Here is a 12,380-nt window from a genome sequence, read left to right as displayed (position 1 = left end):
AGAACCCTTCAGAACGTTCGTGTTTCTCTGGCTACCCAGAACTCCTCTGCCTGGTGGATCAACACCCTCCATTCCTCTCCTGTGGTGGAGCCGATTTCTCAACTGTAGGCAGACATCATACACAAGTGCCACGAAACTACTTGAAGCGGAAAAGACCATGGTGGGCTGTGGGGAGCTATGAAAGGAACTGGCACTATTGAGGAAATGGGCAACTAAATGGCAGATGAAATTCAGCACAGACAAGTGTAACATGATGCATGTGGGCAAAAATAACCCAAACTATAACAACACTATCATGGGCTCTACCTTAGCTGTTACCACACATGAAAAAGGTCTGGCAGTCATCGTGGATGGTTTGATAAAAACACTATCAGCTTGGTACTGATCAGCAGTTAAAGGCAAACAAAGTGTTAGGGATCATCAAGAAGGGAACTGTACACAAAACAGTATCGTCACGACCCTTTATAAATCCATGGTGTGTGTAAACCTTGAATACTGTGCCTAGCTCTGGTCCACACACCTCAGAAAGGATAAAGAACTAGCAAGGGTACAGAGAAAGGCAACAAGGATGATCAATGGTATAGAGGGACTTCAAAATATGAGCAGACTAAAAAGGCTAGGCCTATTCAGTTTAGAACACAAAAGAGAGACACCTGAAGGAGGAACTTGGTAAGAGTTAACAAAATACTAAGTGGTAAAGAGAAAAATAAATAAGACTGTATCATGCCTTATTTACTCAAATATAAGACAAGATACCTACCCCCCACCTCCCCTAATCAGCATAAGAAAAGCCCCTCATCTCACACTTGCATACCAGAACCCCCCCCCCCCCAAAAAAAAAAAAAAAAATACACGGTCTATAATTAAACTGCTCCTATAAGCAGCATGTGGTCAGTCATGGAAACCAACTATGAAGTTAACTGAAAGCAGGCCATGCTGAACATGCCCATAAAACATATGACCCATATTGGGCAAACATGGAAACCTTCCACAAAGCTAAGCTAATGAAACTCATCTGAATAAGGTAGTGGCCACTGTGCTCAGTCCCCCTCAGCACCATCTCTTTCAAGTCACGGTGAACCACTATAAATACATGGCAACTTACTCTTCATTCTCACAGTAGGCACAGCAGTGCCTTCCTTTCCTGCTTTGAATGACCCTTGTTCTCATCCACATAATTTTTGGAGGGTCCCAGGACTCAAGATAAGAACACCTGGTTCCAGTCATAAGCAGGGGTTAATTAGCACATGGATCCTCTGATTGGGGGGGGGGTTGTAATTTGGAGTACACCCCCCCCCACCCACCCACCACTGTACTGTGGCATAACCGTGACTTGAAATGGCTCTGCTGGGGCCCAGCTCAATAAATTACATCATAAATCATGATCTTTTTGGCTTTGGGCTAGTATTGTGCATAGTTTGTATTATAAAAGCAGAGAAAGAGGGGGGGAAAAAACCAAACAATGGTGCACACCAGCAAGGGTAGCAAACTCAATTGTCCAACAGGCCTACTGTCTTTTTTTTTTAAGATAAAAGTCTATTCATCTCATCATTTTTCTGAGGAACCCACATCTTCCCTTCCATTTTTCAGGCACATTCCATTAGAAAGCCAAGCATCACCTCCTCTATTTTATAAGCCTCTTCCATACCATTCCAGCACATTTATGATGAAAATCAAAAGCGACTTTGGCAAAACTTGCCTGGCAGCCTTCAGCATGCTCATAACACAAAAGGAAAAAAAATCAGGAGTACAGCTTAAAAAAGGGGGAGGGGAGGGAGGCAGATGTTAAAGACCTTCTCTATCCTTAGAGGACAGTGAAAAAAGCCTGTTGGATAAAAAGTGTTTCTACTACTGATTTTCTGTTTTCTTCTTCTAATTCTCTTTGCTGCTTGATCTCAGCCTGACAACATAATCTGAAGTGTGACAACATAATTGGTTGGTAGAAAAGGATTACACCAAATGGAATGACAATTTGGGGTGCAGTAGGTAACTGAGTAGATTAATTCTTATGCAAGAGATGTTTCTTTAAAAAAAAAAAAAAAAACTTCCTTGCTATCAGAGGAGAGAAAAAAATATAAATTCAGAAATTCTGCTTCAGTAATATGTAGCCTGATATTAATTCCTTTAAAGTATTGTATTCAAAACACAAATCACTGACACCAACTGAAGTTCTACCCCAGCTACACATGGAAGTATCTAAAATGAAAGAGACTATATAAATGTTCCATATTTACAGTGTTGTTTTAAATTGGACAGTCCCATTAGTATATGGAGTACTTAATTAATAGAGTCCAATGATTACATGTATATAGTATAGACATCCCTTTCCCCACATGGAGAGAGAAGTGATTTTGTTCATTTTTGAGTTGTTAAAAACAGCAAGACTAAGTTTCCAAAGGAATTTACACACTTTTTTTGAAGTCTTACCAGAGTGACAAGAAAGGCGCTGATTGTGCATGATGCCTGACAGAGTGCACTGTATTCTTCAAGGAGGAGTGAGATGAACTGATGTGCCTGTGGTGGGCCTTGTATTGCTAATGTTGATGCAACTTTAGATCCCAGAGACAAATGTCTGAGCAAACGAACTTTCATTTCAAGTACATATTCTCTAGCTTGCTGTTCCAACCGTTGGTAAAGCTGATAAGGGTCTCTTTCACAAAGCCTGTAATTTTAGAATTTTGACCACAAAAAAATTAATTTTTAGTTTGCTACAAATATCAGACAGCCAACATCATCATTATGAGAAAGCAACAACAGCTTAGGGTTGAGGCCATATACAGATGCTGCATTTGTAACAGTACAAATACTTTTCAGGTGCTAAAAAAGCTAATGAGACAGATGTGCATGTCCCCTGTAAGACTACAAAAACAGGGAAGTGAGCTCGCTGATGCTAAATACCTTCATGGGAGACTCGGCAGTACTACAGCTGGAGGATGGCATCTGTGTGTGTCTGTAATGCTACATTTTTGTAGCATTTCAAAGAGCTATAGAACTTGTAGCACTACAAACATCTGTCCATGGCCTGACAGTAGTAGTTCTCTGCTTCAAAACAGCTAACTTAAGCTATTTTAGGGCTAGATTCAGTTAAGAGACCTTGGTGCCTGGGACAAGACCTCAGCATTACCAAGGTGATGACATCCAAAACCTGAGGGGAAAAAGAAAAACCCAACTCAGCATCTACCTAGTTCTAGAACCTAAGTAACTTAAGTAAGAGCTCTGGATTGTGGAGATCAGGTACCTACATCTTTTATTGAATTGAGCCCCTAGCCCAGGGGCAGGCTATTTCAGGAGAAGGCCTGCTTACTCAGTTCTGGCAAGCTGCCAAGGGCCACATGGGTAGCCCCACCCCTTAACAGGTGCCCTGCCCCTGGTCACTATCTTGGGACCAATGTCCCAGGGCTGGCATCAGTGGGGCCCAGAGTGGGGTGCAGGCTGGTAGAGAACTGTGGAGCCAGGCTGGGCTGCACCAGCAGGGAGAGGGGGGAGCTGGCCTGGCTGCACAGAGACCCTGCCGGCTGGGACCCTGTACTCTCATCACCCTGCTCTGGGCCCCGCCGGCACTGGCCCCAGGTCACTGGTATGGGCCTCGTAATCTCGCTGGCTCCCGTGCCCGCTCACTCCCAGTGCAGCCACTCGCAGCCTATGCAGCCCTGTCCTGAACAGACATAGCAGCCCCACATGGGCTGTGAGCAGCTGCAGCACAGGGCACCAGCCACAGGGTGGGGGAGGGGCTGCTTTTCCCCAGGCTCAGCACCAGCTTGTAACCCGCCCCCACTGCCAGCCTGGGCCCCACACTGGCTCCAGGCTCACCTGTCAGGGCTGGGCTGTGGCAAGAGCAGCTGCAGCCTCACTCGCTTGCTGTGCTGCGCAGTGTTTGCTGCTGCTGCCCGCCCAGAGCTCACGCTGCAATGCGGCTGCCACCACCACCTCTGTGCTGCCCAGAGCGGGGTGCAGGCTGACAGGGTTTGTGGAGCCAGGCTGGGCAGCACAAGCAGGGAGAGGGGGACCTGGCTCAGCTCCATAGAGCCCCTACCAGCCAGGACCCTGTACTCCTGCTGCCATCCTCTAGGCCCTGCCAGCACTGGCCCTATGTCCTCCCCTGCCTCCCCCCACCCCCCTAACCTTACCTGAGTTTCCCATGTTGGCGCAGCCACAAAGAGCTACATGGTCCTAGGCCAGAAGCCCCTGCTGAGCCAGAGCCAGAGCCAGAGCCAGAGCCAGCCCTGCTGTTGCAGGAGCCCACCAGGGCTTCCGTGGGTCCTACTGCCCCTGGCTCCTGTCATCTTTGACAGGAACCAAGGACAGAAATACATATTAAATTTTCCACATTTTTAGGGGCCCCGCAGGCCAGACAGAATGGCCTGGTGGGCTGGACACAAACTGCAGGCTATATTTTGCCCACCCCTGCCCTAGCCCGTGTGCTTCAATTCCTGCAAAACAAAGATATCAAATACTTCTCTACCCTTCTGCAATGCACTCTAATCCATGGTAGCAAGGGCAGTACAGGTGTTGAAGACAGGTGCCTCTACAAAGCAGCAGACTGATCTACTAAAAATCAACATGAGCCATAAGCCAAGAATCCCTCGTCTGACTGTCTAGTGTGGCTCTTGGCAAATCACTAGCCACTTCTCTTGTATTTGCTTCCCTATTTTATACATTGGGATGACATTCAACTACTGTACCTATACCTCTTTCTGTGGAATATTTTGAATAGTTTGTGCTTGTAGAAATATTTAAAAGTTTATATTATTACTAGACATAGAGAATTCCTTGTAGCTTCCTAACAGTTTGTTTTGTTTTTTTACACAACTGGAAGAACATATATAAATACATAATACATTTTAACAGGAATTGCATACCTATCCACCAGCTCCTTCATCCCCTCTTTATCTGGTACCAGAGATTGATCTTGGTCATCTGCCAAAGGAGTCCCAGCTTGGCGATATATACATCGGACCATGTATCTTACTTCTGACCAGTAATTTTGAAGCTGCTGAGATTCGCGTTCAGTCTCTGCTGAAATTTCTCTGCAACAACAACAACAACGTTAATATTGCAAACTGATACTTATGTAGTATTATTCTGAGGATGCACTTCAGTGAAATAAATGCCTACCGTCTACATTAAATATAGAAACAAGGTAAAAAACAGTACTACTACAACACTGTTGATATTCTTAACAGAATACTTAAATAAGCAAACAAAATGCCAACAAATACAAAGTAAGAATTTGTAGCAGTCAGGTTTAATGACTGTACCATCACGTTATCTTTTAAGTTGTCAAATCTCACCTGCGCTCATTACAGGCCTCGCAGTTACATGCTACGTCTGAAGGAGAGGAACTGTTGATATCTGCAGACGGTACTGTCTGTGCTCCAACCGTTACTCTCCCTCCTCCTACAGATTCCTGCTGTGATCCACCGTTTCCAAGAGGCATGTGCAAAAGGAAATCTTGACTCTAAAAAACAAAAAAACCCAAGTGTAATGCTTTTAGCTTACAAAACAATGTAAAGTTTACAGTAGCAAACAAATTGTAAGAGAGTCACATGAGCTTTCGCCTAAAGCTTATTTAACTTAGGGCTGACACCATACAGAGCAAAGAGTACCCCCTTCTGAAAGAGCTTATGGTCCAAATTAACTGCACAGAATAAATGCAAAGCAATCAAGAGATAGGAATAACAATTAGGATTTCACTTCTGGTAACCCTAAAATGTGTTGATTAATAACAGCATGAATGTTTTACAAAAAAGCAGAAGGTAAACAAAACAACAACAACAAAAAAAAGACAGTTAAATTTTTGCTTTGGAATTCAAAATGTAGCCTAGCAATATTTTGATGGACTGAATAGGACAGCTGGTTGTTCATGTTTTTTAAAATTTCAATAACCCACCCAAGCAAAATATATGAAGTCATCTTATTTACAATAATTAAGTCTATTACTTTATGGTAAGTACTGTTGGCAAGTTGCTGCATTCAGACGGTTGGCAGGTTTGTGACTACTAAGTTGCTGCATGAGTTATCTGTCACTCCAAGATGACACGCAACAGAATTAAGTTACGGGTTTTTTTGGTTTTTTTGTAAAGTCCATTTTGGCTGAGAAATAGATTTATTGCTTAGTTTTTAAGTGTCGTGAGCCAAGTTTAATACCTTAACTTTAAAATGTAATGGCTGCTAACTTGCAGTTCTTCTACATTTTTATTTCATTGGGCTTCCCTGTACCTTGACACAATTTGATTCTAGCTTCTTAGCGATTGTTCCACTAAATCTGGTTTTCCTTAAGTCTGACTTATTTTCTTTTAAATCTGAGCCTAGAAGAGTTTTCTAGGTCTTTTCCAAAACTGTAGTTTGGAGCCTATTATCTTCTGCAACTCTAAGATAAACCTAGAATTAAACAACCATCTCCAAAATGATAACCACTCCAAGAACAATTTGGCTCATTAGTCAACATTTCACAGTTACCAAGTTGCTTAATGCTGCTTATGTCCAAAGTAGGCAAAATATATTTAGATCTAGCTTACTCTCTCACAAGATGTACCTTTTGTCATTAAAAGAAATCGCATTCTCTTATAAGACTAGATTCATTTCTCTAAAGCTGACTGCACTTTGACTTTATACAGTGAAACCTAGGACAGAACCCATAAAAGCCAGAAACTGTCTCAAGATGGAAAATTTCTACAGTCCCAGCATGCCTGAAGCTTACCCTGTAAGAAGGAAACCTATCTAAGCCAGACCTTTTTCCTCAGTCCCATATGATTCGGTCTTAAGTAAGTTTCAGTATATATGATCTCCCAAAAATCTGCCTGTTGAAAGCATTACAGAAATCCATTCAGTCTGCTAAAATATGGGACATGTACACCTCAGTGAAGAAAGATCCTGCTCCACGCTACAGCAGTCTGTTTCTTAGAAGACTGCAATATACTTCTTATGGGTTATCTGGATCTTTTATTCATCTTATATCCTACAATATTTTTCTCAACAAATTATTCTGTGCACATAACTTACCACTTAAGAATGAGAATGTAATATAAAAGGATTGCTTTAAAAAACATGTTTTAAAATTTGTATACTGTGGAGATACAGGACGGTAACAGGTCTGTTGCCTACATACCATAAAGTGGCTGACAAGAGTTTCGTTAAGTGAACAGTTAAAAAATGAAGAGCAACAAAGCAGTGAAAAAAATAGGAACCTCAAAAGGATAATTGAATGAAAAAAAAGTTATCACAACCACCTGAGCTTCAAAGTAAAAAAAAACAACATAGATAAAATGGAGAAAACAAGATGATATAGAAAGATCAGATGAAAAGATAGAAGAGAATTAAAAAACACATGATATAACAAAGTTAATGAAAGGAGAGAAAAAAAGGACATATAGTGAAAAAGCAAACAAGTTAAAAAAAGGGCCAAAAGATTAAGTGGGGTAAGGTGGGGAAACAAAACCCCAAAAAGTAATTCTATCCTTCTAAACGATTAATTTTGCAGGGCAACTTACCTATTCAGTTTAGTTTCTAGAACAAAAACAAACGAACAAAAACCAAAAACCACCCAAATGTACACTTTAATAGATTCAAATAAAAATCCAGTAGCATTCAACCATCCCACTATCTTTTCAGTATACCCATCTCATATTCTGCAACTTACCACAAGAGACTGCTCTAGCGTGGCATGTCTTTCCTCCTTCTCAACTGTTCGTCGACAGTCTGGACATACCCACAGTGGAAGATGTAGCATACTGTTTGATTTTGGAGATGTGGAAAGTGCTGTTTTGCTAGAAGTTTTAATCCCGCTCTCTGAAAGCGAACTATCTTTCCGTTCACTTCTACAAAGAAGACAGTGCTCTCCAGTTGTATATGGTGCTCTTTGCCCCAAGCCAAAAGTAAATGGAGTCTACAAACAGTCCAACAGATAAATAACTGGTTATTTACCACCTTAAACTCATTTTTCTTTTTTTACACTATGAAGTATTCAGTAGGAGCGGCAAATTCTGCAGTAATTTAGTGCATGGAGAGGTCCACTAATGTACATCCTGGATGATAATCTAACTATTATTATGACTGTATCAGACCTTCACTACCAAATAATGCAAACAAGAAGCCAATACACAATATTCAGAAGAAAAAAACAACAACCCCCCCCCACTAATTTAGTTACTACTTACCAATTTAGTTACTATTATTCTTTAAAATAAAAGAGAAGTTTAAGCAAATACAACGGTCCCTTACACATTTTGCCCACCAGAGTGCCAGACACTCTTTTAGTACAGCAGAACTCAGATCTGAGCGGTGTACAACCTTAAGCTCACAGCAGGTTGCCAAATGATGGAGGAGTTGTTCAGCTGCGTGAAGAGGCTTTTACTTCAAAGAGTTCCACTGCTCTCCTCTGCCAGACATCAGCAGTAGGCCCAATGCAGATGATTAGAGAAGCCGCATCCCATGAAATACACTTGGGTCTCTCTTTATGCAAATTCATTTTGTGCAAGTTCACTTATATGCGAGACATTATTTACATCAGAAATTTACTTAGAATGAGAAAAATTTGCTTTGTGCAAGGCTAGCAGAGTTTCAGCCTGCAGGAGGCTGGAAGGAAGCAGAATGGAGGCAGTGAGACAGGAGACCACATGCATGTACAGCACATGAACATGGCCCCAGGCAGCTTTGAGAGCAGCTCTGGCAGGTAAGGAGAGGGTAGGGAAGGGGGGGAAGAGGGGGATTGAGGTCTCTGTAGTGGGGGAGCTGGGCATGGCTGGGCTGGGGCTGCTGCCCAGCCGGGCAGTGCGCACCTGCAAGGCCCCAGTGGGGAGCAGGACGGGGTCTCAGGTGGCTTGTCGGGGGAGAGGAGAACAGACCAGGCTGCAGAGGCTCTGGGACAGGGAAGCAGGTAACAGCAGGGTTACACAAAGAAACTGCTCATCTGGCACTGCATCATCCCCTGTGCCTGCCACTTCTTGGAGCATGGAGCTCACAGCTTCTCCACACAGCCCTGCTAATTCCAGCCATGCTGGGTTGTGCCCGCTGGGCTGCAGAGCCTGGGGGATGGAAGCAGGGTGGCAGGGAATGGCAGCTGCTCATGCTGCTTCCCTCCCCCGGGCCTCTGCAGCCCGGTGGGCACAACCCGGCATGGCTGGGATCAGTGGGGCTGAGCAGAGAAGCTGTGAGCTCTGTGCACAGGGGATGTGTTGCCAGGGCAGCACGGGATGAGCAGCAGCAGGTGGGGAGACACACCAGGATACAAGGGAAGAAAGAAGGCAGCAGGGAACTCTGTATGTATCTCTATTAATTACCTGTAATAATGGATTTGCTTTATGCAAGGGTTTTTTGGAATGCAACCCTCACAGTGACCCCAGTGTAAAAGCCACAGCAAACGCCCTGACAACTTCAGCAGCCCCATACGAACTGTTTGCTACTACTCTGTTAAACCCTTGGGTATCTTGCAAAGCCTCATCTTTGTTGAAGGAAAGAACCTAACTCTGCAGAGTACCTGGGTTCCTAGAAGTAGTCGGAGTCCCAAACACTTAAACTTAATTTACCAAGTGGGTTATGAATCAAAAAGCAAGTGAAAGGAGGGTTTCAAGCTGCTATGGAATAAAAGTCAGTTTGGCATCTTAAGGCAAAGGGATAAGAACCTCCAGGACAGTGGACATGTTGAGAGAAGCAGTTTTCTACAAAGAAAAATAAAAAGCCTCCCATTAGGGCTGTGCGAAGCTTCAGTCACCAATTTGATTCGGAGGAGATTCAGCGGCCAAAACTCCGGATCCAAATCAAATTGGGAGACCCATTAAAAAGGTCCGAATTTAATCCAAAGCTTGTTAATGGATTCGGAAAAAAGGTTTGGAGAGATTCAGATCATCCAGTGAGAGGCAGGCACAGCTGAGCAGCTGCAGCTTCTCCCATGGCGCCTCTGGCTGTTCCCGCCTCTCCCCAGGTTGGGGGAGCTGCAGGAGAAGCCCACATGGCTGCCCTGCCCAGCCCCAGCCCCCCCCCAAAAAAGCCCTGCACTCACTAGCAGCAGCAGCAGCGGGGATCAGGGCCTCTGAGGGCTTGTGGCAGAGCCCCACCCCCTGCAGCACAGGGCAGTGGGGGGCAGCAGGGATCACTCCCCCTCCTCGGTACCTGTGCAGCAGCTACCCCCTGGCTGCTTCAAACCCATACTGGGACCAAGACTGGACTGTACTATCCTGGGGTCCCAGTGTACTGGGACATTTAAAAAAAAAAATGCAGATTTAAGAAGGTTTCAGTACACTGGGAACCCAGGATCACAGAGAGGCTCTCCAATCCCAAAGGCCCTGCCCATCAGGAGGTCCAAAACCCATGCATGCAACTGGGCTGCACACACTAGTTTTAGAGATCCTTGCATGCCAGGACACTAAGCTGCATGCACAGGTTTTAGACCTCCTGCTGCACAAGACCTTTAAAACTTGCACATACAGCCCAATGGAACTGCAGGCATGTCCTTTAGTTTGTTCCATGGGGAAAAACTGATTGGCTTCCCACTACATGGTTCAAGCCTGTGCAAGCGCTTGCAGCTCAATACTCAGGCTCCAGGCACAGCTCTGAATTTGCCACATGAAGAGAAGCCAACCTAGAAAACTGAATTCTTGCTCTGCAGCTCCCTAGGGCTCCTTGCAACCCAGCATTTTAAAATGCCTTGTCCTGGAGCCCCTCCCAAGGCCTGCAGGTTAAAGGTAGAAAAGGCTGTCAAGCACAGGGGTTGCCAGATTCCTGGCAACAGGGCACCCCTCAGTTCCCCCAGCAGAAAACATAGGATCCCACTCCCCTGGCAGTTTAATTTCAGGACTGGGGCTATGCTGATCCCAATGCTGCCCGCCCCCCCCCAGTCCTGGTGCTGATTTGTGGGGGCACGCAACACACTTAACCTATGACACCACACAAGCCATCTACAAAGAAGGTAAAGCCATCAAGCACTGTTCCTAGGCTCTCCCCTCAGTTACTGGTTATACAGATGCTTGATGCATGGTTTTATAAAACCCTGTAGTGTAAATCTTGCATTCCCTTGGCCTGGCATGTCTCCTTATTAAAGATTTGTTTTTCCACAAGTACAGTTGTCTCTGCTGCTGCCATAAGGATCTGTTTAGAGCTACTTACAGACAAATAATTTTGGACATTAGCAGCAGGGATGCTTCCTACATGAAGGAAAAAAGGATGGAGATGTCAAAAGTTAGAAGCAGGAAATACATCCTGAATTTTACCCGTCACAAAAGGCAAGTACCAGGACAACTGGACTCCAGCCATCCTGCAAGGATTTATAGCATCAGTCTACATTTTTGCATTACAATACATGCAAAACAAAGTAGACAACAATAAAAAGTGACCACAAAAAACAGCAGGAACAATAATTTTGAAAGGCTAATGAACTAGGCCATCTTTGTAAAACCAAAATCTCCCACCTGGGTCTACAGTTATAGCACATTGTTTAACTTCAATTGCAAGGGGAAAAAAACACCATGTCTATTTAAGATTAAGAAAATAGAAAGGAAGGCAATTTAGACACTAATGAAGCTTTTACACAAGTTTGAATTTTAACAAAATTGACCTTTGCCACCTTAAGGTCTTTGGCAAGCTAAGCTGAGCTGCAAGCTCCCTGCTACTTCTTCCACACCAAGCCAAACTACAGCATAAATTGAAGTTGTCACTGCATTATAAGTCTCCCATTTCAGTCCTCCATCTTTTTCAGAAACAGGAAGCTGTAGTTTCTCCTGCTTTATCCAATTCCAAAAAGTGGACAGCATAAGTATACTGATCTGAGAAAGTTTCATCAATAGCTGTTGTGCCCTTTGTGGATTATATTAATTCAAACACAGAATACCTACGCTATTTATGCTGTACTCTTTGTAACATTTTCTATGCAAAATATGTAGGCTTGGCAGAATTTGGTGGGGGGGTTGGTTGTTTGTTTTTAATTTCAAGGGATAATATCAAGGTTTATTTCTAAGCAGTTATTTTGATTTTTTTTTTTTAAAAAATAAATTCAAATTTTCAGGATTGCACAAAAATTAGGGACGTAGGGTGCGGACAATTTATTAATGATAGTATACTATTACTGATCATCGGCAACTGCAGTTGAGAATGATTGGTGTTCCTTGACTGCTTTATCTCTGAACCTGAAGATGGCTGACAAAGCTGATCCAGGATTGACAGGTTCTACTGCAACTCAGGCATGTGTTTCAGTGCAGGGCAGGTAACTCCAGATTCTTGGTTCAGTCCTCAGCATGCTGTTTCTGTCACTCCTGATTTTCTATCTCCTGTTGTCATACAGTTTCAAAGTACTGAGATCCTTGAGGCAGACTCTTCCTCCATTTGGGGTGGTCCTAGGCAACAGTTTCCTCATGAGCTGATGTCCATGTTGCATTTTTTTCCAAGTTGGC

At 43.7% G+C, this 12,380-nt stretch overlaps 1 protein-coding gene across 3 annotated transcripts in view; it reads right to left on the bottom strand.

The window, feature by feature from the left end:
* The window catches only part of FAM193A (family with sequence similarity 193 member A), a 162,013-nt gene that overhangs the window by 82,560 nt on the left and 67,073 nt on the right, over positions 1–12,380 (bottom strand). For all 3 annotated transcript variants that reach the window (XM_090035439.1, XM_090035440.1, XM_090035438.1), the window contains exons 3-6: positions 7,640–7,885; positions 5,292–5,458; positions 4,860–5,027; positions 2,428–2,662 (exon numbers count right to left, since the gene is read on the bottom strand). In XM_090035439.1, coding sequence (XP_089891565.1) covers positions 2,428–2,662; positions 4,860–5,027; positions 5,292–5,458; positions 7,640–7,885 — 816 coding nt within the window. The remainder of the gene's footprint in view (positions 1–2,427; positions 2,663–4,859; positions 5,028–5,291; positions 5,459–7,639; positions 7,886–12,380) is intronic.

This window comes from Crocodylus siamensis, chromosome 2 (assembly GCF_052110815.1).
Source record: "Crocodylus siamensis isolate JL-2025a chromosome 2, ASM5211081v1, whole genome shotgun sequence".
NCBI lineage: Eukaryota > Metazoa > Chordata > Crocodylia > Crocodylidae > Crocodylus > Crocodylus siamensis.
The sequence above is the reverse complement of the archived record's forward strand: the minus strand, read 5'-3'. Positions and strand labels throughout refer to the sequence as shown.